This window comes from Myotis yumanensis, unplaced genomic scaffold (assembly GCF_028538775.1).
Source record: "Myotis yumanensis isolate MYYU_CA2020_CCGP unplaced genomic scaffold, mMyoYum1.0.hap1 SCAF_9, whole genome shotgun sequence".
Classification (NCBI taxonomy): domain Eukaryota; kingdom Metazoa; phylum Chordata; class Mammalia; order Chiroptera; family Vespertilionidae; genus Myotis; species Myotis yumanensis.
In genome coordinates this window covers 58,637,229-58,663,694 of record NW_027223760.1, presented here as the reverse complement: position 1 = coordinate 58,663,694, position 26,466 = coordinate 58,637,229, and the positions used below count along the sequence as shown (strand labels likewise).

Sequence of the window (26,466 nt, the reverse complement as noted above, 5' to 3'; positions counted from 1 at the left end):
TTTCTGGGCCTCATCCTCCGAAGATTCTGTTTCTTTGTTATGGGGTGGGGCCACAACATTAGTAACAAAGAAACAGAATCTCCGGAGGATGAGGCCCAGAAATCAGGATTTTAAAAAGATTCCCAGGTGATTCTAATGTGCAGCCAAGGTTGAGAACCACTGGCCTAGTGGAAGGGGAGATCACTACGAGCTCGGAATAAAAGCCTGGCAAGAAGAGCAGAGCAAAGGGAGAAAGAAAGGAGGAAAGTGTAGTGTGGAGCCCTAGAAAAGTCTCTGCCCCGAGGCCCGGGCCATTATGATACTGTGTTTGTTTAGGATGTTTCTTCTCAGATGAGAGAAAGCAAATTGGCAATGGCTAACAACACGATGGCACTGCTTTTAATGTTGTTTACTTTATTAATTCCAAAGACAGCACTGAACTACTCACACTTTCCCTACATAGTTTTGGGTTTCCATTTCATGCCAAACCCAAACCTGATATCCAAACAAGGTCAAAGTCACCAGACTGTGAGCTAGAGTTGGAACAACAATAACAACAAAATAATCTTGCATGTCTTGTTTTACCTATAAAGTACACACATGAATTGTCAGAAATTTTAAAAATCATTTGACCTTTTTTTTTCCTCTAGAATCTTAAAAATGTTAGTGTCTAGCCCTAGCCGGCTTGGCTTAGTGGATAGAGGATTGGCCTTCGGACTGAAGGGTCCCAGGTTTGATTCCCACCAAAGGCACATGCCTGGGTTGTGGGCTTGACCCCCAATAGGGGGCATGCAGGAGGCAGCCGATCAATGATTCTCTCTCATCATTGATGTTTCTATCTCTCCATCCCTCTCTAAAATAAAAAAAATATATTTTTAAAAAAAAATGTTAGTGGCCCTGACCGGTTTGGCTCAGTGGATGGAACGTCGGCCTGCGGATTCAAGGGTCCCAGGTTCGATTCCGGTCAGGGGCATGTACCTTGGTTGCGGGCATATCCCCAGTGGGGACTGTGCAGGAAGCAGCTGATCGATGTCTCTCTCTCGTCGATGTTTCTGGCTCTCTCTCCTTCTCCCTTTCTCTCTGTAAAAAATCAATAAAATATATTTTAAAAAATAAAAAATAAAAAATAAATAAATAAAAAATGTTAGTGTCTAATCATCTCGTTATCTTCAATGTGATTACCATATTTCCACTCTACCTTGTCATGAGCTGAAAGAAATTTGTATAGACTTCCTAGGTGTAGATTTTGGCCGAAGATAGCCAATCTGGAGACAATGGCCCCAAGGGCCACTTCAAACTGCCCATGAGGAAGAAAAGATCAAACCCACGGTACATAATCATAAATGTAGGTGGGGGTAACAGACTAAGTTTTGAAGCCTGGAGAGAGAGATACACTGAGACGCACACATATGTGGGATAAAAGGTTGGGAATAGTTCTAGTGATCTGGCCACTGGTGGATGTGGCAACTTACTTTTAAAGGTTCCTTAAGTTGATGCTATGTGGGTGAGCCAGTGTAGCTCTAAAAGACAGAAGCAGGATAGGCTCAACCTTGGTCTCAGAACTACATGAAATCCCAAGGCAATACAGGGTGTCCCTCAAACACGTACACACACTTTAACAGCTCTTCGCTCAATTTTGAAAATGAAATGTATTTTAATAAACACTGCCTTTATAATTATCAAAGTGTGTGTATACATTTTGGGGGGCATATAGAAAGAGGCCTAGGAACAGGATAACAAAAGTGAGTAGCAAACCACTTTGCCAAACAAGCTGACTGATATGACGTTAACGCCACTTGAATGGGACGAGGAGAAATTTGTTTAAAAACTGGGATTTTCTGTAGGCCTAGAGCAACACTTGAGAGAGTGCCCTGGAGGGTCATCATCTCTCAGGACCCGCAGAGATAATGACAGTAACGGCTTGCACTGTGATGATGGTTTTCTCCATCCATCATACAAACCAATATGGAGATTCTGTAATCCTCAAATGATGGGTGTAAGAAGCCACAAAGAGGCTAAAGACCGTGGCAGGATAACCAGGAAACCCTGCCCAAGGAAGATGGGTGAGTCAAGAAGCAGGAAAATGGTTAGGGAGCCTTTCACTTCAAAGTTGTTAGTTCTGATACAGCCAGCATTTTTAAGCTTAAGTAAATCACTTAAATTTAGAAGAGATAATATAGGACAGAAATAAATCTAAATGATACCCTTGGTATCCTTACTTAAAGAAAGTTATTTAATGAAAATACCTAGTGAAGCCAATACAGTATTCTTTACTGAAGAAAGTGATTAAAAAAAAACAAACCAAAAAATGGATAAAAACTTCCAAACAAAATGCAAATAACACCGAAGGTGAAAATGTCAAAGAAACACTTTGAAAATTATTGAGGAAATATTGTGTTAGACTCTCTGCTAGGTGCTGCTATCAGAGAGATTAAGACCTGTGTTTGTGGAAGTATTCTAGTGTGCTAATCAAACCTCTGGGATCCTACCTACATTTGAATCATGATGGGAGCATTTACACATTTGTGAACTCAACCATGTTGAGACTCATTCGGAAAAGAGGAAAATGAGAGAAACTTCTGCATAAGATTGTGGTACTAAATGAAATAATAAATGCATAGCACTTAACATCTTTGTTGTTGTTGTTATTCTTCTTCTTATTATTATTATAGGAATCGACATCTAATAGGAAGGAAAATATTTATCATGAATAATTCAGATTACAACTTTAAAAATCTACTTATTTAAAGACTAACTTGGAAGATACTGTTCAAGGCACTGAGGATTCAACTGAGAATCAAAAAGAAAAGCCTGCCCTCATGGGGTAGGGCAGTTGGGTCCTCCAGGAGGCAGCTGCTGAGACCCAGTTAGGAGTGAAAGAGGTTCATGTCTGTGTGGGGGTGGAGGTGTGGGGGTGTCATACATATGAAAGGTAGAGGGGGGAGGCAGAGTGGGTTAGAAAGCTTTCAGACTGTGATACAGACATGACACCTGTGAAAGGACATCAGTGAGGAAGCAAAACTGGGCAGAAAGAGAATTAGAATGTGAAGCAGGTGTGACAACATCTCAGCCAATACAATGGGAAGTTACAGTGCAAAGGGAGACGTCAGCTAACTGCATTCCTCAAGCTGCGTAAGTCCTTTCTAGGAGAGAGATATGAGCAGTGTGCATCCATGGATGCCACCGTTCCCTTTGTGCCACATGGATTCACCTCTCCATACAAGTGTGAAGTGGTGAACTTCTCTGGGTGCCAAGATAGTCTCTTCTTGAGCAGAAATTTGGAAAAGGGAGATTAGTAGAACCAACTATAGCCCTATCACTGCAGTTCGTCCTGTGGTTGCAATTGGTATTTCTTGTCTTCCTTTTCCACTCTCCATTCTAAATTCCTCCCTCCCTCAGCTATCAGCCGGGCTGGTCTTGGAGGCTTATCTAATGAAGTACCTCAAGATCTCTTTACCGAAGTCGTAGCCTGGTAACACTATGCTCCTCACTCATAATTAGAGAAGGGTGTGCCAAGAGGTGCCAGAGTGGACCACAACCCTGCCCCGTAGGACCACACTGACCTCATTGCCTAGGTCTTCTCCCTCCCCTCAATTCTTTCTGCCTAGTGGCCTCTGTGATGTTCTATCAGTATCCCAGGCATCCTTCCACCTTCTCTGAAATGTTGGTTCTCTCTGCCTGGACACTCTCACTTGATACTCACTTAATTCCCTCTCTATACCTTCAAGTATTTTTTCCAATCAGACTTGTACATGACAACCCCATTGAAAATAGCAAGTCATGATCCACTTATAATAAGCAGTTTTTTTCATAGCACTTAACTCCCTCAACACAATAAAGAATTTTTTGTGTTTCCTGTCTTATTCATTGATGTAAACCAAACTCCTAAATCAATGGCACCAGGATCAGGCACATCATAGGCCTTCAGTAAAAATGTGTTGAAAAAAATTGTATGTTTTTAATTTAGTGTAAAATAAATGTAATGTGCAATAGAATAACAGATTATAATGCATATCTATTGATGCAAGTAGTACATTCATGTGTAACATTAATTTTATTATATTTAATACCATCTTCTTAAGTAGGAGTGTCTTTGAATATATTAGCTTGAACCAAATTAAATGGCCCACTCTTTTAGATTAAAAAATGGCTTAATTTTTGGCAGTTACATGTTTCAACTTAATACTAACATTTTCCCCATGTCACAAATGAAGAGTATGATGGCAAAAACTCCTGAAAATTTATTAAATTGCAAAATCACACATACGGTGTTTAAACTCCAAATGTACAAAGAACTCATGGATTTAAGGATGACTGTCAAACCTATAATATTTATTTCAAAGGAAAGTCTCTATTAAAAATATAATACAGGAAATGAGAGGAATAAAGGAAATTATTCGGGGTAATAGTTTATAACATCCTGAGGGATATTGTTTCCTTTACACCTCTCTAATTTTCCACATTCATTTCATAAAGAAGTGAAGAATTTGGAGGGGGTTCAAACAGCCACTAATGTAAGAACTAATATAATTGAAAATTTGGAAAATAGATTTGTTCTAAGGCTAACTTTCATATTAAGAGGAAAACCATTTCACATAACTAGGAAAAGCCGAAGATAAAAAATGTATAACTAATTTTAAGCAGTGTTTATAAATAATACTTTAAAATAGATATAAAGTAGTATATCTAACTGTTTACTCTTTCTTGCCAGCAGAAAACACACCACTGTAATAAGGAGATCTGGTATACACTGGAAGTCCAATCTTTCTGACATATTAATCTGTATTTAAGAGGGATAGTTCTGCTCCATTAGATCACTCCAACTCCCTGTTTCCTGTCACTGTGCCATCCCCAGCAGCCAGCCAACTCCAGCGTGAGAACTAAACTCTGCCTGCCACCTTCTTTTGTAAACAAAATTCTATTGGAACTCCAATAAACTCGCCCATTTATGTATTATTTATGGCTGTTTTCACCCCACAGTGGTAGAGTTGACCAGTTCTCACAGAGATATAGTTGGCGAGACCTAAAATATTTACTATCTGGTCCTTGACCAAAAAAGTTCATCCAACCCCTGGCATAGAGTGATGTCCTTGTCTACATGTCAGTGCTAGCTCTCCACCCAAGTCCCCACATTCCAGGCAAAAGACCAAGTGGAAGGCAAACATTTTCATTTTCAGAAGGCCAACTTGAACTTGCACATTTCACGTTTCATTTGTCCCACTGGTGTGAATGTGGTGGCGGAGAAATGTGCCTTCTGAACGGTGTGTGGGTGGGTCTGTCACTAAAAGGACCAAGGGTGAGTGCATACGGAGAACAAGGAGCAGTTTCTGCCACAGCTATCTGTGCAGAAAGGTGGTGTGGGTGGAAATGAGGGTGGGAAGGAGAAGCCTCCTCAAGTAGCTGCCTTCTTTTTGGAATGAATGAATTTTGACAATGAGGAGCATTTCACAAAGTGGAAGCCTTCTCTGTCCAGGAACTCTGCCTCGTCTGATTTCTAGTTACATGTAATTCACCCAGAGCTTCATTACACTAATATTTTAAAGAGCAGATCACTTGTCATCAGGGAAATGCAAGTTAAAAGTACAATGCACATCTTCAGGATGGCTTGAAAAAGCCAACTTTTGACAAGGATGGAAGCTAGCGTTCTCACCAAAAATATGTACAATATCCATATCAATGTAATGTGTAATCTCTAAAAACTGCAAACTACCCAAATGCCCATCAACAGTGGAAGGTATATTCATACAATGAAGTACTATTCAGCAATGATAATAATATGCATAAATTTCATAAAAAGTTGAGTGAAAGACACAAAAGAGTACACAGAATATGGTTATATTTTTTTTAAAATATATTTTATTGATTTTTTACAGAGAGGAAGGGGGAGGGACAGAGCGTTAGAAACATCGATGAGAGAGAAACATCGATCAGCTGCCTCCTGCACACTCCCTACTGGGGATGTGCCCGCAACCAAGGCACATGCCCCTGACCGGAATCGAACCCGGAACCCTTGAGTCCACAGGCTGATGCTCCATGCACTGAGCCAAACCGGTTAGGGCTGGTTATATTTATATAATGCGAAACATTGACTAAATTAATCTTAGAAGTCAGGAATAATACCTCAGAGAGTGGTAGTTTGGAGAGTGGCTAGCCACTGGGTATGAGGGTGTAGGGGAAATTGAAATCGTCTCAAATGATACACTTAAGACTGATCTATTTTTACATTATCTCTAATTTCAATAAAGAACTCTATTTCTTGATTTGTGCACTAGTTTTCTGAGTATGTTTATTTTATGAAACTAAGCTGCATATATAACTGGTGAATTTTTAAATATGTACTCAACTTAAAAAAAGTCTACCTAAAATAGAAAAATAAAGTAGATGCATATATATATATATTCTTTTAATTCTAAAATCAGCCATGCCCATAAACCACACATAATTTAACACTGAGTAAGAAGAGGATACAGCCCCCTTTTTTATGTCACCTAAAGGATTATTTCTTAGACCTTTCTCCCCACAAACATGACAAAAATCTCCCTTTGTACTATTTTATCATTTTCCCTAAATTGCTTAATGATTCTGTAAGAATATAGGAAGGAGCATCAAAGAGGGAGGGAAAGGAAGGTTAATACATTTGGGAGAGTTAGGTATTTACTTTACTCTCTGAATATTTTTAAATCTACCTTTCTCTCCTTACTACTCAATCCCACCCTCTAGCCCCCTTAAGAGTTTCTGCTCAAATTATTCTTAGTCATTTGTGTTTTTTTTGCTTTGATTCTGGATACAAGAAAAGAGTATACACAAAATGTTGAATGTTTAATTGGGACCATCAATAGAGTTAAAGAAGCAATAAATTAAGCAAAACTTTCAGGATCATTTCCTAAACATCTTGAGCAAAATTCATGGAGGGTTTATCAAACCCATTACAAAAGCCTCCATGTATTTAACTGGATAATTATAAATTAAAGGCCTAGCACTGAAAAGAGACAAATTCAAATTGGCATCCTTTAATCTTCAGTTGGGTTTTTGAAAATATGTTTCTCTCTTAACTTTCAAAGCTAGAAATGAAAATAATGGTTCCTTCCAATGGGATGAACTGTTTTAAACCACTTAGTATTTTATACATTTTATACATGTATGTATATTTACTGTGGAACCAAATATCCACAAAAACATCTTTATATAAAGTGGATGCTTCAAAATAAACAGAGAAAATCAATTTCACTTGTTTCTCTTCCATAATTAATTACATTTATAAACAAAAAATTCAATCATTATAACCTAGATTTTAACATTTTTGCTATCACCAGGATTAAAACCTTGTAAGATAAACTGAAATTATTGTGGTATAAACAGAAGTGTTTATCTTCTGATTTTATGAAAAAGTTAAAGAGAAAGTATTTTTAAACTATTGCTAAAAATATGCCTACTAAGACAATTTTACAAATTTCTCAGTATTTTAATGTTACTATTTGAAACTAATTATGCATGTTTATTCCATTAATTTTGCTACAATTTCCGTGTGATGTAGTTGTTGAAATATTCATTACCTTGGATAAAATCTAAAGAATTTTAGTCTAAGAAAAGTGGTTCTTTAGGGTCTTATGATAGTGTCTAACACCTATTTTATCAAATTTTAAATGTAAATTTTTTCATTTCCTTTGATTACATGTCCTATTTTATTTTGTTGTGGAACTAGATTCTCACCAGTTATTTAACCCACTTATGTATGCATATAAAAGGGAATTATAAACCATGAAAAACATTTAACAACTAAAAAATCAACTATAAAATGTGTCCAACTATGTAACAACACAAAGTTATACAAACATTAGAAAGCATGTTACTGCTTGTCAGAACAACAATGAATTCTTCCACTTACTTATTCCTTAGCCATTGTTGAAATTCTAACTCATTTTTATTTTTCAGTCTTCTCTTTGAAAGAAGTTTAGTAAAAACAAAATAGGTAATCATAATCAAAGATCTCTTTCTCATTAATATCATTCAGGAATGTAAATTTCAATTCTTCTCTGCTTGAGTTATTACAACAAAAGTTGGAGAGTGAAGAGTAAACACAAGCAAGAAAAAAGAAAACCAGTTAAAGGACAAAGAACAAGAGGGGCTCAGACACAAGTGGGTTAAAAAGGAAGGAAAAAGAAGAATTCTAGATGGTACTGCTTTAATAATGGTGCCTGGGAGTGCATACTGGGAATCTAGGAAAAATTGAGCTTACCTGTTAGAAATAGGCGTTTTCTGGGAGCTGTCCAATGTACCAACTGAACCATCATAGTCACAACTTACCTCCTTAATAGGAATTGATGTACATGGTGATTCGATTCTGTCTGGAACCAATGCGTCTCCTTGCTCATCTTTTTTATTTTTATATTTTGGCTATTTCTTCTAATAGGAAAAATAAACCCTTCTTTGTTAAAATATTAGAGATACTATACAGTCAGTAAAATTTCATTTTCATTGTATTACATTTAAATTTTCTTGTTCCTCTTGACAAAATGATCTAACGTTAACAACAACAACAAAAATAAAACCCTCCCATAAATAGAATGAAAGGAAGTTTAGTTTTTGCTCTTATGTCCTGTAAGGCAGTACAGATCAATGAGGAAAATAAGCCAGATGGACATGTCAGGATTTTTCTTTCTTCACAAATACTGATCAGCAATTTAAAATTCGAAAGACTTCTCAACAGAGGCTGAGCTGATGGACCCATGGGTTTTCTAAAGGGCAAATCAGATGTTTGAAAGGCGATCGAAGTTGTTTTGTTTGGGGGCGGGGAGCGTTTGCTTTGCCCCCCACGCTGGGATTATACATAGAGCAAGCTCTGAGAAAATGCGCCCAGCCTCCCCTTTTCATTTCATTGCCCTCGTTACTTTTGCCCTCGAACTAAAATCCTCTACTTTACACGAGTAGAAGATAAGGGTAGGAAAAGGAGAGTCAAGTGTCTGAATTGTGAGGCTGCCTAGGAGAAAACAGACTTTAGAAGTCAGGGTTTGTAACCCGGCAGGAGAGATGGTTAGGATGCCGGAGGAGGCCAAAGCCGGTTCCAAGAGCGACTCCGGGGAATGCGCCCCGGGGCCCCCAGCCGTGCTTACTTAAGCTAATGGAAGAGCTTGCCTTTCACCAAGCGCTGCACTGGGATACCAGACAAACAGCTCCCCCTCGACCCCGGGCAGACAGGGCCCCTCTTCAGGACATCATTAAAAGCACTTGTTTCATACTGGTTGGCAGCGTCGGGTGGCAGGATTCAGGACTCCGACTCAGAAGCCAAGGAGAAGCCAGGGAGGTGGAAAACATCCTCGCTTTGAAAAGCCACATCTCAATGAAAGAACTGCGTGAGACAAGGAGCCTGAAGGATATGAGTTGGCCGCAGGGCGAGGAGAGACACAAAAGGCACAGCAGGTAAGAGCTGGGGGTCGTGGCCAAGAAGGAACTGTCCCAGGTGACGCAGCGAAATGGATCTTGGACTTGGAGGCCTGTCTCTACGCGTCTTCCGGGCCTGGTCAGGCTGTCTCCTTCCATCAGCTTCGAGAGGAGGGACGTCGCCACAGCCTTCCCAATCGGAGCGACTAATCCTGTTACCAGTTTGGTCCTAAATATTAACGTCCCCCGTCCCTTCGGGGTTGCCGTCGCATCAGATTCAGGGCTGTTAGGCAGCCCGATCCGCAGTCTCGCCTCCCCCTGCGAGAAACCGATGAGACACAGGACCGAGAGGACTCCATGGCGGCGTATCGGGAGAGCTGCGTGGACGCCACGGTGCTGGACTTCGTCGCAGACCTGTCCCTCGCCTCCCCGGGGCACCCCCTCCTCTGCGACTTGGCTCCCGGGCTCCCCTTCGGGGACCGAGGCCTGGCGCTCCAGGAGGGACGACCCAGGGGCCTGGCGCCCTTCGAGGAGGAGGATCCAGACGAAGAGGAAGGTGAAGCAGACGAGGGGGAGGAGGAGGAAGAGGAGCCCGGGAGGGGCGCCTCCCTGCTGGGCCGCCCCAAGAGGAAGCGGGTGATCACCTATGCCCAGCGCCAGGCCGCCAACATCCGCGAGAGGAAGCGCATGTTCAACCTCAACGAGGCTTTCGACAGGCTGCGGAGGAAGGTGCCCACTTTTGCCTACGAGAAGAGGCTGTCCCGGATCGAGACCCTCCGCCTGGCCATCGTCTACATCTCCTTCATGACGGAGCTCCTGGAGAGCTGCAAGGAGGAGGAAGCCCGCTGAGCCGCTCGGGGGTGGGCTCGCCCACCCCGCCTCGCCCGGCCGTGTTGGAGCGCAAGGTCTTTGGGGACGTGGCAGCGGGAGCGGCGGAAAGGCCTGGAGGGACGCTTCGAGGCCCAACGTCTGACCTTCTGAGCTCGGCTCGGGAGTGTGGCCTCCCCGAGCCCCCTCGCTCGCCGGGGAGTGCTGGGCAGGGGCGGGCGGGCGGCGCCGCTGGAACCCGGAGAGCCACGGGGCCGTCGAGGCGCTCGCCCAGAAGCTACGTCTGCGCGCCCGGTGGGTGGGATGCTAATCATCTCCGCAAACACCAGCCTTCGGGGGCTTCTGTGGAGAACAATCTCTCTTCCTTGGCTTTTTATAAAAAATAGAAATTAAAAATAGAATTTTTATTTTTTGAACTTAAGAGTCTCCTGGCAGGCGCTCCGCTCCGGCCTGCGCCCTTCGGGAGATCCGGGAGCGGGGGCCCGGGAGGGGTGCTGGGCACGGGGCTCCGGAGAGGCCAAGGGGCTCCGTCTCTGGTCGGTCAGTCACGCTCCTAAAGAGACAACAAAAAGATGCGGGAGGAAGGGGAGTGCGGAGAACACGCCACCTGGCCTCGGACGTCCCTCTCCTCTTTCTACTCGCAACCCGGTTCGGGTTGTCCAGGAGCCCGACGCTAGAACTCGGAGGCGGGTGGGGCAGCTCCTCCCCAGGCGCCCAAGGTGCTCCTGGGGGCGTCTGACTTCCCGGCCTTTGCAGCCGGCGATGCTTCCCGTCTCCTCACGTGTGTGGGGAGGAGGAGGGGGACCACGGGGTGAGGGACGGGCGGGGGGGGGGAACGGGCAGGGTCTCCCCAAGCGCAGCGTCGCCAAAGCGCGCACTTTTAAAGTAGGGAAGGTAGCTTTCCTTCTAGTCTCATCCAGGAACAGACGAGGCAAAAAGACCAAAGAGATGCATTCTTCCACTTCCCAAAACTGTGTGCAATGGAGATGCGGTTGACGCAGGACCGTGCTGAGGGGCCGCCTCCAGTTTGGACTCTGCCATTCCCCAGTTCTTCCTTCTGGGCGACCTGCTAAGCTGAACTGGGGGGTATTCAAATAAGAGTAGGTTTAAGTGAGGAGAGGAAAAGAAGTGAATAATGCCCACCTTACTGTAAATTCAGTAACCCTAAAGGATAAATCCCCGTTTTCCAACACTTTATTTCGCTTTCTCCTCCCCCCGCCCCCGCCGCCATGCGCCCCCTCACGCACACACACTGTCCCTATCATACTTTTAGAAATATAATTCATATATTAAGGAGTAATATATACTCATCTTAGAAAGTTGGAAAAACAAAGGTTAGAAAAAGAAATAACATTGAAATCACTCTACGGTTCCATAAAGCATTTTTACCTATATTCTTCTAGCCTTTTAAAAAAATATATACAGATGTAAATTCAATACACTTAACAAATTTGACACTTGTTTCGAGTATTGATCTTTTTCCACTCAGCATTATGGAATGAACACTTTTCCTTTGACTTTAAATATGATCCAAATGTACTTTCAATTACTGTATTTTATTGTCATATTGGTGTTTCACGACTTACCTCCAATCCTTTACAAGTGCATATTTACAAGTCCTTTACAGAGACCATTCTTATCAATCTCTGCCTATGATAATTTCCTAATATTACATAGACATGAAATTTCTGCATCAAATGAACATTCAAGTTTGTGGCTACAAATGGCCAGATTGCCTCCCAGGTAGGTTCTGCCAGTTTCCACTTCCTCCGACCAGCATCCCAGCCTCCCAGGGACAGCCTGCCCCTCATAGCCTTCATTTACAAGTTTTCCCAATTCTCCTGCCCATGGGCACAGGATTGGTTCTGAAATGGCCACCCTCCTAAAGGTGACTTCTTACTTTGTATCTTTTCACCTGGATTTTTCTACTTCTACTACAAGAACATGAGGATAAACAGGTAAAAGAAAAAAATGTAACCAGCTAAGACCAAAAAACGCCACTAGGCAGTGTTGTGCGATTTGTTGTTGTTGTTGTTGTTGTTGTTCTCCAGCACCTTTGTTGAAAAAAAAGAAAACCTGAAATTTGGACAATGACCTCTATATCAGTTTTATAAAGTAAATTACTCATTTTACTTTCTATTCCTAGACAACATCTTAGCTACTAAGACAAGCATATTTGTATTTTTAAAAATAAAATTAAAATTACTCATTACAATAGGTTAAAGGAAAAGTAACTATTTTACATCTCATCATCAAAATTGTGCTTTCCAGCTTATAGAGTGCTAGTGGCTCCTTGGGTCCCTCATGTTTATCCAAATATTCATTTATTCAATTAAAAATTGGGTTGATATTTTATATATAGTGTGCAACACAGATTACAGAAGTGCCCTTTCTTCTCCCACTTAAAGTTCTGACACCTAAACATCATTTAAAAAATAATCTGTAAGTTTTAAATAAGTAAAAAAAAAAATGGTTCAACTCTAGGAATCATAGACATTTTGTTGAAAGAACCAATTTTGGAAACCATGATTTTTTTAAACTGCAAAGGACCTAAACATCATTGGGTTCTGAAGAGTAAGTACAACCATCAGCCTTAATCCTCTCCCTCTAGTTATGAACCATTGTTATATTCTCAACAAGCACATAATATCCTGCAGTGAACACCTCTTCAGCATGCTAAAGAATGCCTGAAGAACATCCGAATAAACAGCTATTTCCTGTTATTAATAGAAGTATGTTTACCATTCTTAAAACTGTTACAGCTTATAAATGCATTGTTCTTTGTACGTTTTTAATATGTTTGGAAGCTCCTTTAAAATATGAAGTGTCAAGGCATTTTTAAATCATTGTATTAATAGAATAATTTGAAGCTAAATAAGGATTAGAAACACAGAGAAATTGATAGATTTTTTTCCTTACACAAAATTATCCCTAGAGGTAAGACAAAATGATCTGCATTGCGACCATGAATCTATTGCACCTCATATCGCAACACTCAACTTTTCTAAGCAATGTGATCGTTTTTATTTTTCCCATGTTAGATCCACAAATTCACTGTACTTTATAATACAGTGATTTTATTATATAAAACAACCTATGTTAAAATTGTTTTATCCTTTATCATCTTCTAAATCAATACTGATAGAAATATCCGTAGATATTGGTTTTTCTTTTTTTAATAAAATTTGTTATTTGAGAGAGAGAGAGAGAGAGAGAGAGAGAGATATTTGATGTTCCACTTATTTATGCATTCATTGGCTGATTCTCATATGTGCCCAGACCTGGGATTGAACCCAAAACCTTGGAGTTTCCGGATGGTGCTCTAACCAATTAGCTACCTGGCCGGGGTGACATTGGTTTTTCAATACCTTCTAACCGTTTTTAAAAAAAATCCTAATGGTGTAAATTACTTCTGAAAAACTGTAATAATTAGTTTTAGAAATCTTAAAGTTATTTGGACACTTGGAATGTACCATTTTAGATGTTGCTTGGAGTCAATTTATTTATACACTCTTTGCTGACTGAAAACTGCTTTTTGGTCTCAAACTAAGTTCCCCATAACTATCAGGTTACTATTAGTATTCAGACATGTAAACCAAAAAAGGATCTAAATGAAATCATATTTGGAAGACATAATCAGGCTTTCCAAGGAAAGTAAAAATAATCAGAAGCCTTTGCCATCAACAGGCAGTCATTCAGCCTGATCATCGTTTACAGTTGCCCAATGTGAAAGCAGATTTTGGCAAAATGAGCACTGGAAATTGAACCAAATATTATGCTAGCATGCATGAACATACAATTAAGATTCTTGGGTTGGTGTTTATTATTGCATTTGTCAGCATTCCCATTATAAAAACACTATTGTGGAAGATTTATAACATGGCTATAAAAATTCTGAGTTGAAACTCGATAAGCCAGTTTAATATAACTTTATTTTTTGTAATTACAAATCTTTTTAAAAAAGTAACTAAGACACTTAAGTACATTTTACAAGTGAGGTTCCAAAATGTACCTGTAACTTCAAAGAACAAGAGAGTCTATTTAATACAAAATGTAAATTAGATAATTTAATTTTAATAAAAAATACCTGACAGATTAATAATTAATGTTAAGTAAAAAATCTACTTTTTAAAGGGTGGTAGTTTATTTAAAATATATTTAAATGTCTTAGAAAAGTGTTGAAGTTTTGGTATATATCTGTATCTTTGGCCCAAGTTCATTCCAAGGTTCCTAAACTTTGCCAACATTTTGGGTGAAGTTAGGCCCAAATTCTGGTCAGTGCCCTGTCTTCCTGTGAATGCTGGACTAAAAAAGGTTACAAAACAAGAGTCAGCAGTTCTGACCATTTTGTTTTGAATTTGGGGTTTCTTTGAATCCAACGCTCAAAACCAAACCTGGCCAAGGAGAAGAAGGAAAGGAAAGAAGCAATGCAAACTGACAGGAATAAAATACCAGAAAGATGGAAAAACTTCTTCAAGTCTCTAGAAACCAAAGCTTATAAGTTACCGCAACTTTCTCTGTGACACCAACTTTTAGTTCTGTGCTTAAAATACACTCTGTAAAGAAGTATAAGGAATAGAACAGAACAGTGTGAAAGTATTTTAAAATGCTCTTTACGGCTAATATTTGGTAGAATTAAAGGACCTTCAATATTTTGTGACATCAACAGTTTGGTGAATATTAAGGTATAGAAATTATCAGAATAAAATATCTTACGGTTACTCAGTTCTTTGTTGTTTTCAAAGCACCATCCATGTACTTTCTCTCATTTGATCCTCCCAACTAGATTTCAAGAGGACCTAGGGCCTCAATTAAATTGAGTTATCAGTGTACCTTCTTAAAAATTCATTCACTCATTGAAATCAGCATGATACTGAGATTCCTAAAAAGGACCCATGGTCACATATAAGCAGCACATGACTTTGAAAGATATTGCCTTCAAAGATCAAAAGCACCTTAGCACACTCTGTGGATGATAAATTATACAAAAGTCTGGTATGGTCTGGCTCCCTCAAAGGCCACATTTTACAACCTTCTATTTCGGGCTCTATGAAGGAGATTTCCACCTGCAGCCAGCAAATGTAGATGACCTCAAAGCAGCTGTTAAAGACAGCTTTTTATGCTATCCAGTCTTCAAAAGGGAAATATCTATAAGATATGGAAATAGATCAAAGAGTTGGTGAACAATAAAATGCAGAGACATCATATAAACATGTTGAATGAATGAATCAATATGATTATACAATTATTTTACTATAGATAATTTTTTTATTTCTTCAATATAATAAAATTACAAGTTATATTTGTTACTGGTCAGTTCTTTAATATATTTAGTCCTATAATTTAGTAAAATGTTGACTAATTTAATCCCATAGTTTATTGAAATGTTGGAGAAACTAGAAATGGGCTCAAGTAGAACCAAGTAATTGGATTATTAGTTCTGGATAAAATAATACCTATAATAATTAGTAGTAATTATTACTTACATAATTACTTACATGAAGGCACATGTTCTAAATGTTGTGTTTAGTTCTTTACATAACTATTAAATTTCTCATAACTTTAGCATATTAATATCTTCATATTACCCTCAAAAAGATGAGGACATTATGGAATAGAGAAGTTAAATAATTTCCCAAGCTCAATCAACTAATAAATAGTGAAGCTAAGATTTACACCCAGAGAAGAATCTCAGAGCCCAAATTCTTGGGGGCTGGGGTTATTTGTAAATGATTATATAATTATTATATTTAAGCAGAAATTATGTGAAAATGAGTATTTATTTTTACTGAGGATCTCAGAAACATGGGCATGGGCTTTTCTTATATCAGAAGGATATAGTCTCTGAAATAAAACCCAGGAAGAGGGACTTGAAAAGGCCTTGAATCAATGTTCTATGGAAATTTTGAGGCCACAACTTTTTTTTGATGAACACGCGCTTATAAACACAAGCTTTGGAATTTGACAGAAGTGAGTCTGAATCATAAATACATCACATAATACTATGGAAGCCAGTACAACTTACTTAACCTTATCGACCCTCAGATTCTTCATCTTTAAAATAAGGATAATAATGTTTATCTAATAGGGCTGTTATGAGGATTGACTTAAATATGAATGCAGAAAAAATGATGTATAGTAAATGGTACACTATTAGAATACACATTATCATCATTATCATTATTGTTATTGTTATGCTAGCGGCCCGATGCATGAAATTCATGCAAGGGGCTCCCCCACCGCTGCCACAGCTGCCTCAGCTTCCTCTGCCTTGACCCCCACCTCCCGCGGTGGCCAGGGGCCTCTGCCGCCTCTGCAGACTCTGCTGCCTCTGCCTGGGCCCCCACAGCCGCAGGTTTGTCTGGAAGGTTGCCTGGAAGGACATCTTGTCTAATTAGCATATGATGCTTTTATTATTATAGATTCCTTCAAAATCTATGGCAATGAAGACTCTATAAACAATGGCAATAGGTAAAATCATGAAATACTACAGAAAGATCAGCACTCACTTATAATGCTTTTAAATAAACTGAAAAAAATAAAATAGATTTTTTTTTATCCCCCAATAGTTTTTATGCCTAGAATACTTGACTGCCAGAAGTTAGTCCTGGTATACACATTTTTCTAAGTGGAACAATGCACCCCCAACTGAGAACACAGAGATCAAACTCACTCATATAACCTGCTTCCATAAAGCACATATATTAAAAACAAGTGGTAGGTAAGTAACTTTAAATCTGAAAAAAAAAAAATCTGAATTCATTCAGAGAGAAGTTCTATTTTGTCAGCAGCCCAGACATTATATTTAAGTACATGTTTTCCAAATTACTGTGTATTTATTCAAATCAGATAATTCCTGATGAAATAAGTACATATCTTAATTGCAATGGTGGTTGCACTAATCTACATATGTGATAGAAAGTTATAGAACTAAGGCTTTTTACACCAAAGTCAATTTCCCAGTTTTGATATCTATATCTATATATATCTATATATCTATATATCTATATATCTATATATCTATATATCTATATATCTATATCTATATCTATATCTATATCTATATCTATATCTATATAAAGCTAATATGCATAGTGTCCCCTCAGGAGTTCAACCAGGAGACCAGGAGTTCGATCGCTTATTATGACATGCGCTGACCACCTGGGGGCAGTGCGGAATGAATGAAGGCCAGGGCCTGCAGCTGGAAGGCCACAATCAGCCCTGATCGCTGGCTAGGTCTAGGGACCTTACCCATGCACGAATTTCATGCACTGGGCCTCTAGTTGTACTACAATGAGTAAGAAGTAACTAGGGAGGAAACTGAGAGAAAGGAACACAGAACCTCTCTGTACCATCTTTGCAATGTCCTGTAATCTATAATTATTTCAAAATAAAGAGTGAAAAAAATAAGATAATAACTATGACATTCCTTTGAACCTACAAAGCATCTTATAAATACATATTATTAATTTTAGGGAGACATTCATGTATACTTGATTCATGTCATGTTCTACAATTTTTCTTCATGTGTTTCATGAACATAAAACCGAGCTTTATGCATGGTATTATGTGGATAAAAATAAAAATCAGGACTCAACCTCTAAAGGACATAGCCAAGCACAGAGTATCTGATTCTGGGTCCCTTGGTTCATGCTGACATTCCTTTTTTAAATTAAATTTATTGTGGTGACATTGGTTAATAAGAGTATATAGGTTTCAAGTGTACATTTCTGATACATCATCTGTATATTGCATTGTGTGCCCACCACTGAAAGTCCTCTTTTGTCACCATATATTTGGCCCCCTTTACTCTTTACTACCCCCATACCCCCTTTTCCTCTGTCAACTAACATACCATTGTCTGTGTCTATGAGTTTTTATATCCCACATATGAATAAAATCATATGGTTCTTTACTTTTTCTGACTTATTTCACTTAGCATGGGATTCTCAAGATCCATCCTTGCTGACATTCTTGGCAAAAGGCATTCTTTTTTTTTTTTTAATACATTTTATTGATTTTTTACAGAGAGGAAGGGAGAGAGATAGAGAGTTAGAAACATCGATCAGCTGCCTCCTGCACATCTCCTATTGGGGATGTGCCCGCAACCAAGGTACATGCCCCCGACCAGAATCGAAGACCCTTTAGTCCACAGGCAGACGCTCTATCCACTGAGCCAAACCGGTTTCGGCAAAAGGCATTCTTAAGTATGGATTTGTAGTGTTGGAGGATCTTCACATCTTAATGCTCCTATTTACTAAATTAGATAACTCACTTAAGACATCTGGGCTTCAGTACCTACCCTGATATAATGGAGTACCTCCTATAAAATGGAGCAATAAACACAGGGTTATTTAAAATATCAGGAAAGATCCTATGAAGTGCTTAGTACAGGGCCTCACACAAAGTAATACTTAGCCAATGTTGTTGTTTATGCTAGCCCAATGTTGAACTTTTATACAGAGCAAAATGACAATTCAGACTTTTAGAAGGGCTCGCGAAAACTCATAAAAAAGCGATATTTGATAGTCTTCCCTACTTTTCCTAAACAGAATCAGAGACTTACATAGCATGGTATTTGTGCCCAATTTAAGCTGTTGTCCTAGTAACGTATTTTTGTTTAATATTGTTTTTAAAACATAGATATTTAAAGGGAAGACTTCTGATCTATGACATATGTAACTACTCTAAACCCTGCATTCCTAAAATAATCTGTAAAATTTGCATATAAAGCTCTTTATATGAAAAAGTGATACCTCACTTGGTAAATCCTCTAGGAATTTACATTTGCACAAACTCATCCTGAAAGCTAAGGTGCTGGTGATAGTGACAAATAAGACTGCCCTACTAAGCCTTGATCTAGGCCAACATGAAAGCTGAGCACTCACTAAGCCCAGTAAACTGGGAATGGGATAGCAGGCTCATGCTTTGTTTTAGGGTCCCAAGAGACATAAGAATCCCTGTGCACCCAAGAAGGGTAAGTAGCTGCCACCTGCCTCCAACAGAAAGAAATCGGCGAGGAAAAGAGAATAGGCTCCTTTTTGGAGCAGCAGAGAGGGAAGCTGAATCCCAAAGTGCATCCTTGAACATAGTTTGGCACCTGGCCTTATCCTTTGTTTGCACACAGATTTTTTTTTCATTCTGACATTAGTAGGTTTATACAAAATCTCTGAAAAGTGGTGTATTCTTTGGCCTAGATTTATTTACAATCGAAATATCAACTTTTGAAAAGATAAAGTTGGCCTTAATGCATACATAATTTCTCAACATTTAAAAAATGGAAAACTTTTTTCATACCTACTATTTTTATGATAATTGTTCCTCCTTGCATGGAAAGTCAAAAGAATACCTATTAAATCCCTGGCCCTTTAAAATGCTTGGATTCAACTTCAAGTGGCTTATTTGAGAATGGATGGTAATGGACCTTCTGAAATTTATTAAAATTTTTCTGACTTGGGAAACATACCCAATTTCAAATATTCTCTCCATGGGTTCATATTTTTGACCAAAAATGTGGTGACTATAGTTAACAAGCATTTGACAAGTAGTGGTTTTGTTAATTGTAGACCTTATTGAACATGCCACACCAGTTCTTTCATCACTATTCATTTGCCTAATCTCACCAAAGCATATTACAATTAGAGCAGATGAGTTCAGTTAAAAAACATATATAGTATACCACTTTATTTCAAGATGACACAACCACAAATAAAATTTCATACCCTTATTAGTGTACGACATTTCATCAAATTCCATCAACTGCTTCTAAAATTAACTTGAAACAGGCTGAAAATGCCCAGAACTCAGAGCATTACACAAGAAAACACGACTAAAACCTTCCCAAATTATACCCACATGAAAATATGCACATACCTCAATCCATGCTTCAGGGTTCTTACCCTAGACATCTCAGAATTTCTACTTCTGTAGTTATAATCCCTCTTTCCATTATTGTATGATTCACATATATGCAAACTTGCATACATGTAAAAGTTTTTGCATCAGAATACCTTCACATACATTTTAGCATGGTTGTTACATATGTAAATTTTTTACTCATAGCTCAAACATTTAAAACTTTTTTTCTTCCTTTTCCTCCATACTTTGGTAGTTTCACCCTTTTTTACTGAGGGGCATCTCTTTCTTGAACACTTCCCATGTCATAATGTTAATGACTATTGAACATTCCCATTTTTTGGCCCCAGAATTTAAGTATCATTGTTTTTACATACATGGAAAACAAGCCCCCAGATTACTCCCGCTCTTGATTTAGCATTAGGCTCACATAAGTATATCTGGCCTGAATATAATTACTAAGACCAGCAGCCAGTCAATTTTAGTAAGAAAGTGTCTGGAATTGCCATTCGGGAAACCTACAGAACACATATTGATTAGATGAGGGTCACTGACTCAATGAGAAAAACAGAATTTTCCCTCGAAGCAGAACTGCTTCCTCTTGGAGAGCTTCAAGAGTATCTGAAGGTAAAGAAAAAAAAAAGAGAGTATCTGGAGTTTAGGCAATTTACCACATCAAGAAAGAAGTTAGAAAAGATTCAAGAATGCTCTCTGAACCTTGGCTCCGGTTGCGAAGATCTAAGCCATATTTTACAACATTAGGACATCAAGTGGGTTCTTAAAGCTTGCTTGCAGAAATTTCACCAGTAGGAATTTAGCCTAAGGAAATAATGAAGACTATGTACAAAGATTAAATGACAAAATATGTATCTCAGCCTTGTTTATAATACCTAACTATAGAAAACAGCCTAGATGTCTACAAATGTGAGTCCTTAAATTGTTGCAGTTGTTAAAAAGCTGATATACAAAATAGTTTGTGCTGAGGAGAGATGGTTTCAATAAATGATACGTAAAAAGAGTATTTTATAAATCAATATGTAAGCATGATTTCATTTCTGTTTCATATGGGAATGTGTGTAAATATATATAGGTATGTTTGCCTATCTTTATATCTATAAATATAGAGTGCCCTCCAAAATGTATACACACACTTTGAATAATTATAAAGGCAGTGTTTATTAAAATACATTTCCTTTTCAAAATTGAGCTGTCAGCTGTTAAAGTAGAAATATAAATTGATACAGCCACTGTGGTAAATACTTTGAAGATTCCTCAAAGTATTCAGATAAAACTATGATATGATCCAACAATTCCACGTCTCAGTGGAAATGAATACCTGAAGGCAATGAAATCAGGCATAAATGATTTCATATCAGAGATATCCATACCCTGCCGTGTTCATTGCAGCATTATTCACAATAGCCAAGATATGAAAACAACCTAGTATTTATCAGTGGGTGAGTGAATAAAGAAAACATAGAATATACACACAATGAAATATTATTAAGCCATTAAAAAGAAGAAAACCCATCCTTTTACAATGCGATGGATGGACCTTGAGAGCATTATGCTAAGTGAAATAAGTCAGACAGAGACAAATACTGTATGTTCTCAGGTATATGTGGAATCTAAAAATGTACAGCTTACTTCCCTGGCTGGTTTAGCTCAGTGGATAGAGCATGAGCCTGCGGACTGAAGGGCCCCGGGGTTCAATTCCGGTCAGGGGTACATGCCCACGTTGCGGACTGGATCCCCAGTGTGGGGCGTGCAGTAGGCAGCTGATCAATGATATTCTCACATCATTGATGTTTCTCTCTCTCTCTCCTTCTCCCTTCCTCTCTGAAATCAATAAAAATATGTATTTTTAAAAAGTAACAATAAAAATATTTAAAAAATAAAAATGTGCAGCTTATAAAAATAGCATAGAATGGTGGTTGCCAGGGGTTGTGGGTGGAAGATATGGGGAGATATTGGCCAAAGGGTACAAACTTCCAGTTATCAGGTGAATAAGTTCTGAGGGTCTATAGTTAACAATACAGTATTACATACTTGAGAGTTGCTAATAGATCTTACTTGTTATCACCATAAAAATGAAGAAAATAAAATTATTTTAAATTAAAAATAGCAACACAACTATACAAATTGTGAGTTGTACTCTTAGTTGTATGGCAGGATGCTGGTGAAAACTCTTGCTTTCTTTACTCTAAAACATTTAAATTAGGTACTTAACATGCTAATAGATAATATTCTGTAATTTCTTTGGATCCTAGGAGCAGAACATACAAGCATCTTAGAAGCCCATCTTGTGATTCCTTCAGACTATTGCCCTTCTCTCCCTGAAAGGATATCTAGTGACATGACTTCTAACAGCCTCCATTAGCTTCAGCATTTTTGTATTGTTTTATATGAATGAAATAACTGCATTTTGGTAGAATATTGGTTTTCATTTACAAACTTATCTTCATTAAAACAAGTATTCTGACAGTCCACCCAAATGAGAAGTTAAAATTAATTAGAAAGAGAAGGATTAAATCTACAACAGAAAGTTAAAAATTAAAAGGAAAATTACTTAGCAAATTTGCACTTTAATTTCATTGATACTGAAATTGAAATTTTAACAATGTGAGGTGTTCCTTCTTAAACACGTCTGAGTTCACCTGTAACTTTACACAGACAGACAGACACACACACACACACACACACACACACCTAATAAAAATAGGTACAGTAAACTATACTACTGCTAAGACATTTATTGACTGATCAGGAATACACTTCGAATTTCTAATGAAATTCGTGGTTTTTAAACGACCACAGTTTTGCTTTCTATTTAGCTCCATGGGGGTTACAATGTGTGTAGTGTGCTTGTGTGGGCGCATTTGCATGGGCCCCTGTGGTGTGTGTGTGTGTGTGTGTGTGTGTGTGTGTGTGTGTGTGTAGATACATAGAGATTGTGTAACATTGATATTTACTTCATTTTTAAAGGCTACAAGTAGAATACGATAAATGCACTCATAAGAAAACTTTACATATTCACTTTCACATATTCATATGTATACTTGTTTTCAAATAGTTTTCATATTCACGGTTTGAAAACTTCCATAAACCAAAAGGAAAAAAAATACACAATTACATTTCTAACATAATTTTGAAATATTTAAAACCGTCACTGCTTTTAATAACTTTTATTGTTTTTAACATGTGACATTTTATTCCCATTAGCAATAACAGATGTCTAAGGCATTAAAAGGGAAAGCCCTGCACACGTGTTGAAATAGAGGACTTTACTGAAAGGTAAGCATGTGCTTTGATTTATATTAGCCAAAATTTAGATACTGTACTTGGTGCTATTTCAGGAAATGAAAAGGTGAGGAAACTGTTATATATCAGTAAACCAGAGCAAAGGTCTCCATAGAAACCGAAACAGTTTCTGTGGGAGCCACTTAAGCTAAATTAATACCTAGAATATGCTCACATTAGCCCCTAGGGAGCTAATTTGAACAAAACAAACCCCTTTCTATTGATTCATGAATGTTACATAGTATTTACAATTCTTCCTTGTTCTCATTTCATTGTAAAAAATTAATTGGCCATTGAGTCTATGAAAATTTGGGTGAATTCTAAAGAGAAATGATCACACAAAAAATAAGTGTTTATTTACTCTTTCATAACTCCATTACTTCACTACTAGTCAAAAGAAACATAAAGGACAAAATAAAAAGTAATGACTGATAAATTCAATTTTATTTGTTTAGCTGGATTTTTTGCCTCCACTTTCATAGGCACCTTCTCTCCTATATTCTATGGTTTCAATTTATACCATCCTTTAAATAGTACATCTGTTGCTACTCGGATAACTTCTGGTTCATGCAATTTGTATTATGTTCCCCTACTCTCATCCTATACAATAAAGAGGTAATATGCAAATTGACCATCATGCCCTCACAAGATGGCTGCCTACGACCAGGCCAGCAGGGGGGTGAGGAACAACCAAACAACTGAACAGCAGGCTGCGTGGGGTGACTAGGCTGGCAGGGGGGTTAGTGAGAGATGACCAAACAACTGAACAAGAAGGCTGCATAGGGCGACCAGGCTGGCAAGGGGATTAGTGAGGGATGACCAAACGACTGAACAGCAGGTTGTGTGGGGTGACCAGGCCAGTGGGGGGGCCATGAGGGGCGACCAGGCTGGAAATGGGGGGCAGTTGGGGGCAACCAGGCCAGGAGGGGGGCAGTTGGGGGCGACCAGGCCAGCGGGGAAGGCAGCTAGGGGCGACCAGGCCAGCAGAGGGGGGCAGTTGGGGGCAACCAGGCTGGCAGGGGGGGTGCATTTGGGGGTGACCAGGCTGGCAGGGAGGGCAGTTGAGGGCAATTAGCCTTGAAGGGAGGGCAGTTAGGGGTGACCAGACCGGCAAAGGGGGCAGTGAGGGGCAATCAGGTCGGCGTGGGGGGGGGCATTTAGGGGCAATCAGGCAGGTAGCGGGGGCATTTTGGGCCACCAGGCAGGCAGGCAGGTGAGCAATTAGGAGCCAGTGGTCTAGGATTGTGAGAGGGATGTCCGACTGCCGGTTTAGGCCCGATCCCAGCCTAAACCGGCAGTCGGACATCCCCCAAGGAGTCCCAGATTGGAGAGGGTGCAGGCTGGGTTGAGGGGACCCCCCCTCCAACCCATGCACGAATTTAATGCACTGGGCCTCTAGTTTTCTATATTATCTTTGCTTTATGTTCACAGAATGTGTAAGAACTAGTTCTTTGCACAAAAATTGGGCTGTTTTCTTAAATGCTCCAGAAATACATATATTTATGTCTGTATGTGGCTGTGTGCGTTTGTGAGCGGCATACATAGATAGTTTCCTACTGCCTAATGTCTAATAAGAAGGCTACAACCTCAATACCACATAATCTTTGGTATTTCCTTCATTAGGAGGAAATTTGGTATTATCTTTCATCAGAGTCTCTGATTCATAATTACATAATCATAATGTATGCTATCTGCTCAAGTATCCTATATAGGACATTTATCTTATTTGTGATGTTTGAAACAGTGGAGAATATATGACCATTGGATAAAGCTTTGCTGTTTTGGTCCGTTCAACCCACTGCAGTCAAACTTCATATCATTGGCCTTGTGCTAGTGGACAAAGTTACTTTAAGGTTTTTCTCTTATTGTTCACTTTTTTCTCTTTTATTTTCATGCTCTTTGACAAAATTAAAATTAAGTTGAGATGAACTTCTAAAGTAATAATTAACATTAAAAGAGAGAAAATTTGTAAAGATATATTTTTCATCATTTTAACAAAAGGAAAACACAACTTCTGGGTTGAAAACTAAGACCGGTTAATGTCTATATGCAATGCTAGTATTCTATATAATAAAAGCCTAATATGCTAAGTGTCTGGTCGTCTGGTCATCCGTTCAACCAAGTATAATATGCTAATGATATGCTAAGGCTGCTCAACTGCTCGCTATGATGTGCATTGACCACCAGAGGGCAGATGCTCTGACTGGTAAGTCACTTTGGTGCTGGGGTCAGGCCGATCAGACTGAGGGAGATGGGCTGGACACGCACTTGAGCTCTCCCGCGGCCCCTCCCCAGATGGCCAACCTCCCATGTCCTCCCCAACCCCGATCATGGACCGATGGGGTCCCTTGGCCTGGCCTGTGCCCTCTTGCAATCCGGGACCCCTTGGGGGATGTCAGAGAGCCAGTTTCGGCCCGATCCCACAGGCCAGGCCTAGGGACCCCAATGGTGCACGAATTCATGCACCAGGCCTCTAGTAAGAAATAATTTGCTAAGTTACATCACAGCCAAGGAACCTAAAACAATATGAAGAGCAGCACCAAGGTCAGAGATTCTAGCCTTAACATCCAGAGACAGTGACAAACCCCAAGGAAACATCTTTTGAGAGGAAAGGCCAATACTCAGACTAACCTTAACTATGTGGCTGCAAACTTTGCATGGAGCCTCACCATAAATTTACTACTGAATGGATCAAGTGACAAGAGTGAATACAATTCTCAGATTTATGGCATTTAATTCAAAAATGGAGGTTCTCTTGAAATAAAATTCCAACCATTGGGAGAGTTTCCAAGTCAGAAGATATTTACAGCATTTTCTTCATCAGCTTAAAGTATAATGCCATTATTACAGCCCTGATTTTGTGGATGGTCTTCAGAGTAATTCACTCTTTCATAAATCTAATGTTTTTCTTTCATACTCTGACTGATTGGCTACAATTTACTTGTAGTTGCTTTTTAAAAAAATATATTTTATTGATTTTTTACAGAGAGGAAGGGAGAAGGATAGAGAGTTAAAAACATCGATGAGAGAGAAACATTGATCAGCTGCCTCCTGCACACCTCCCCACCGGGGATGTGCCTGCAACCAAGGCACATGCCCTTGACGGGAATCAAACCCGGGACTCTT

At 39.1% G+C, this 26,466-nt stretch overlaps 1 protein-coding gene across 1 annotated transcript; it reads left to right on the top strand.

Moving 5' to 3' along the window:
* Nucleotides 1-9,714: 9,714 nt before the first annotated feature.
* On the top strand, nt 9,715-10,206 carry FERD3L (Fer3 like bHLH transcription factor). The gene has a single exon (XM_070423537.1). It carries the CDS (start codon nt 9,715-9,717, stop codon nt 10,204-10,206), a length of 492 nt encoding a protein of 163 aa, XP_070279638.1.
* The last annotated feature ends 16,260 nt before the right edge of the window (nt 10,207-26,466 follow it).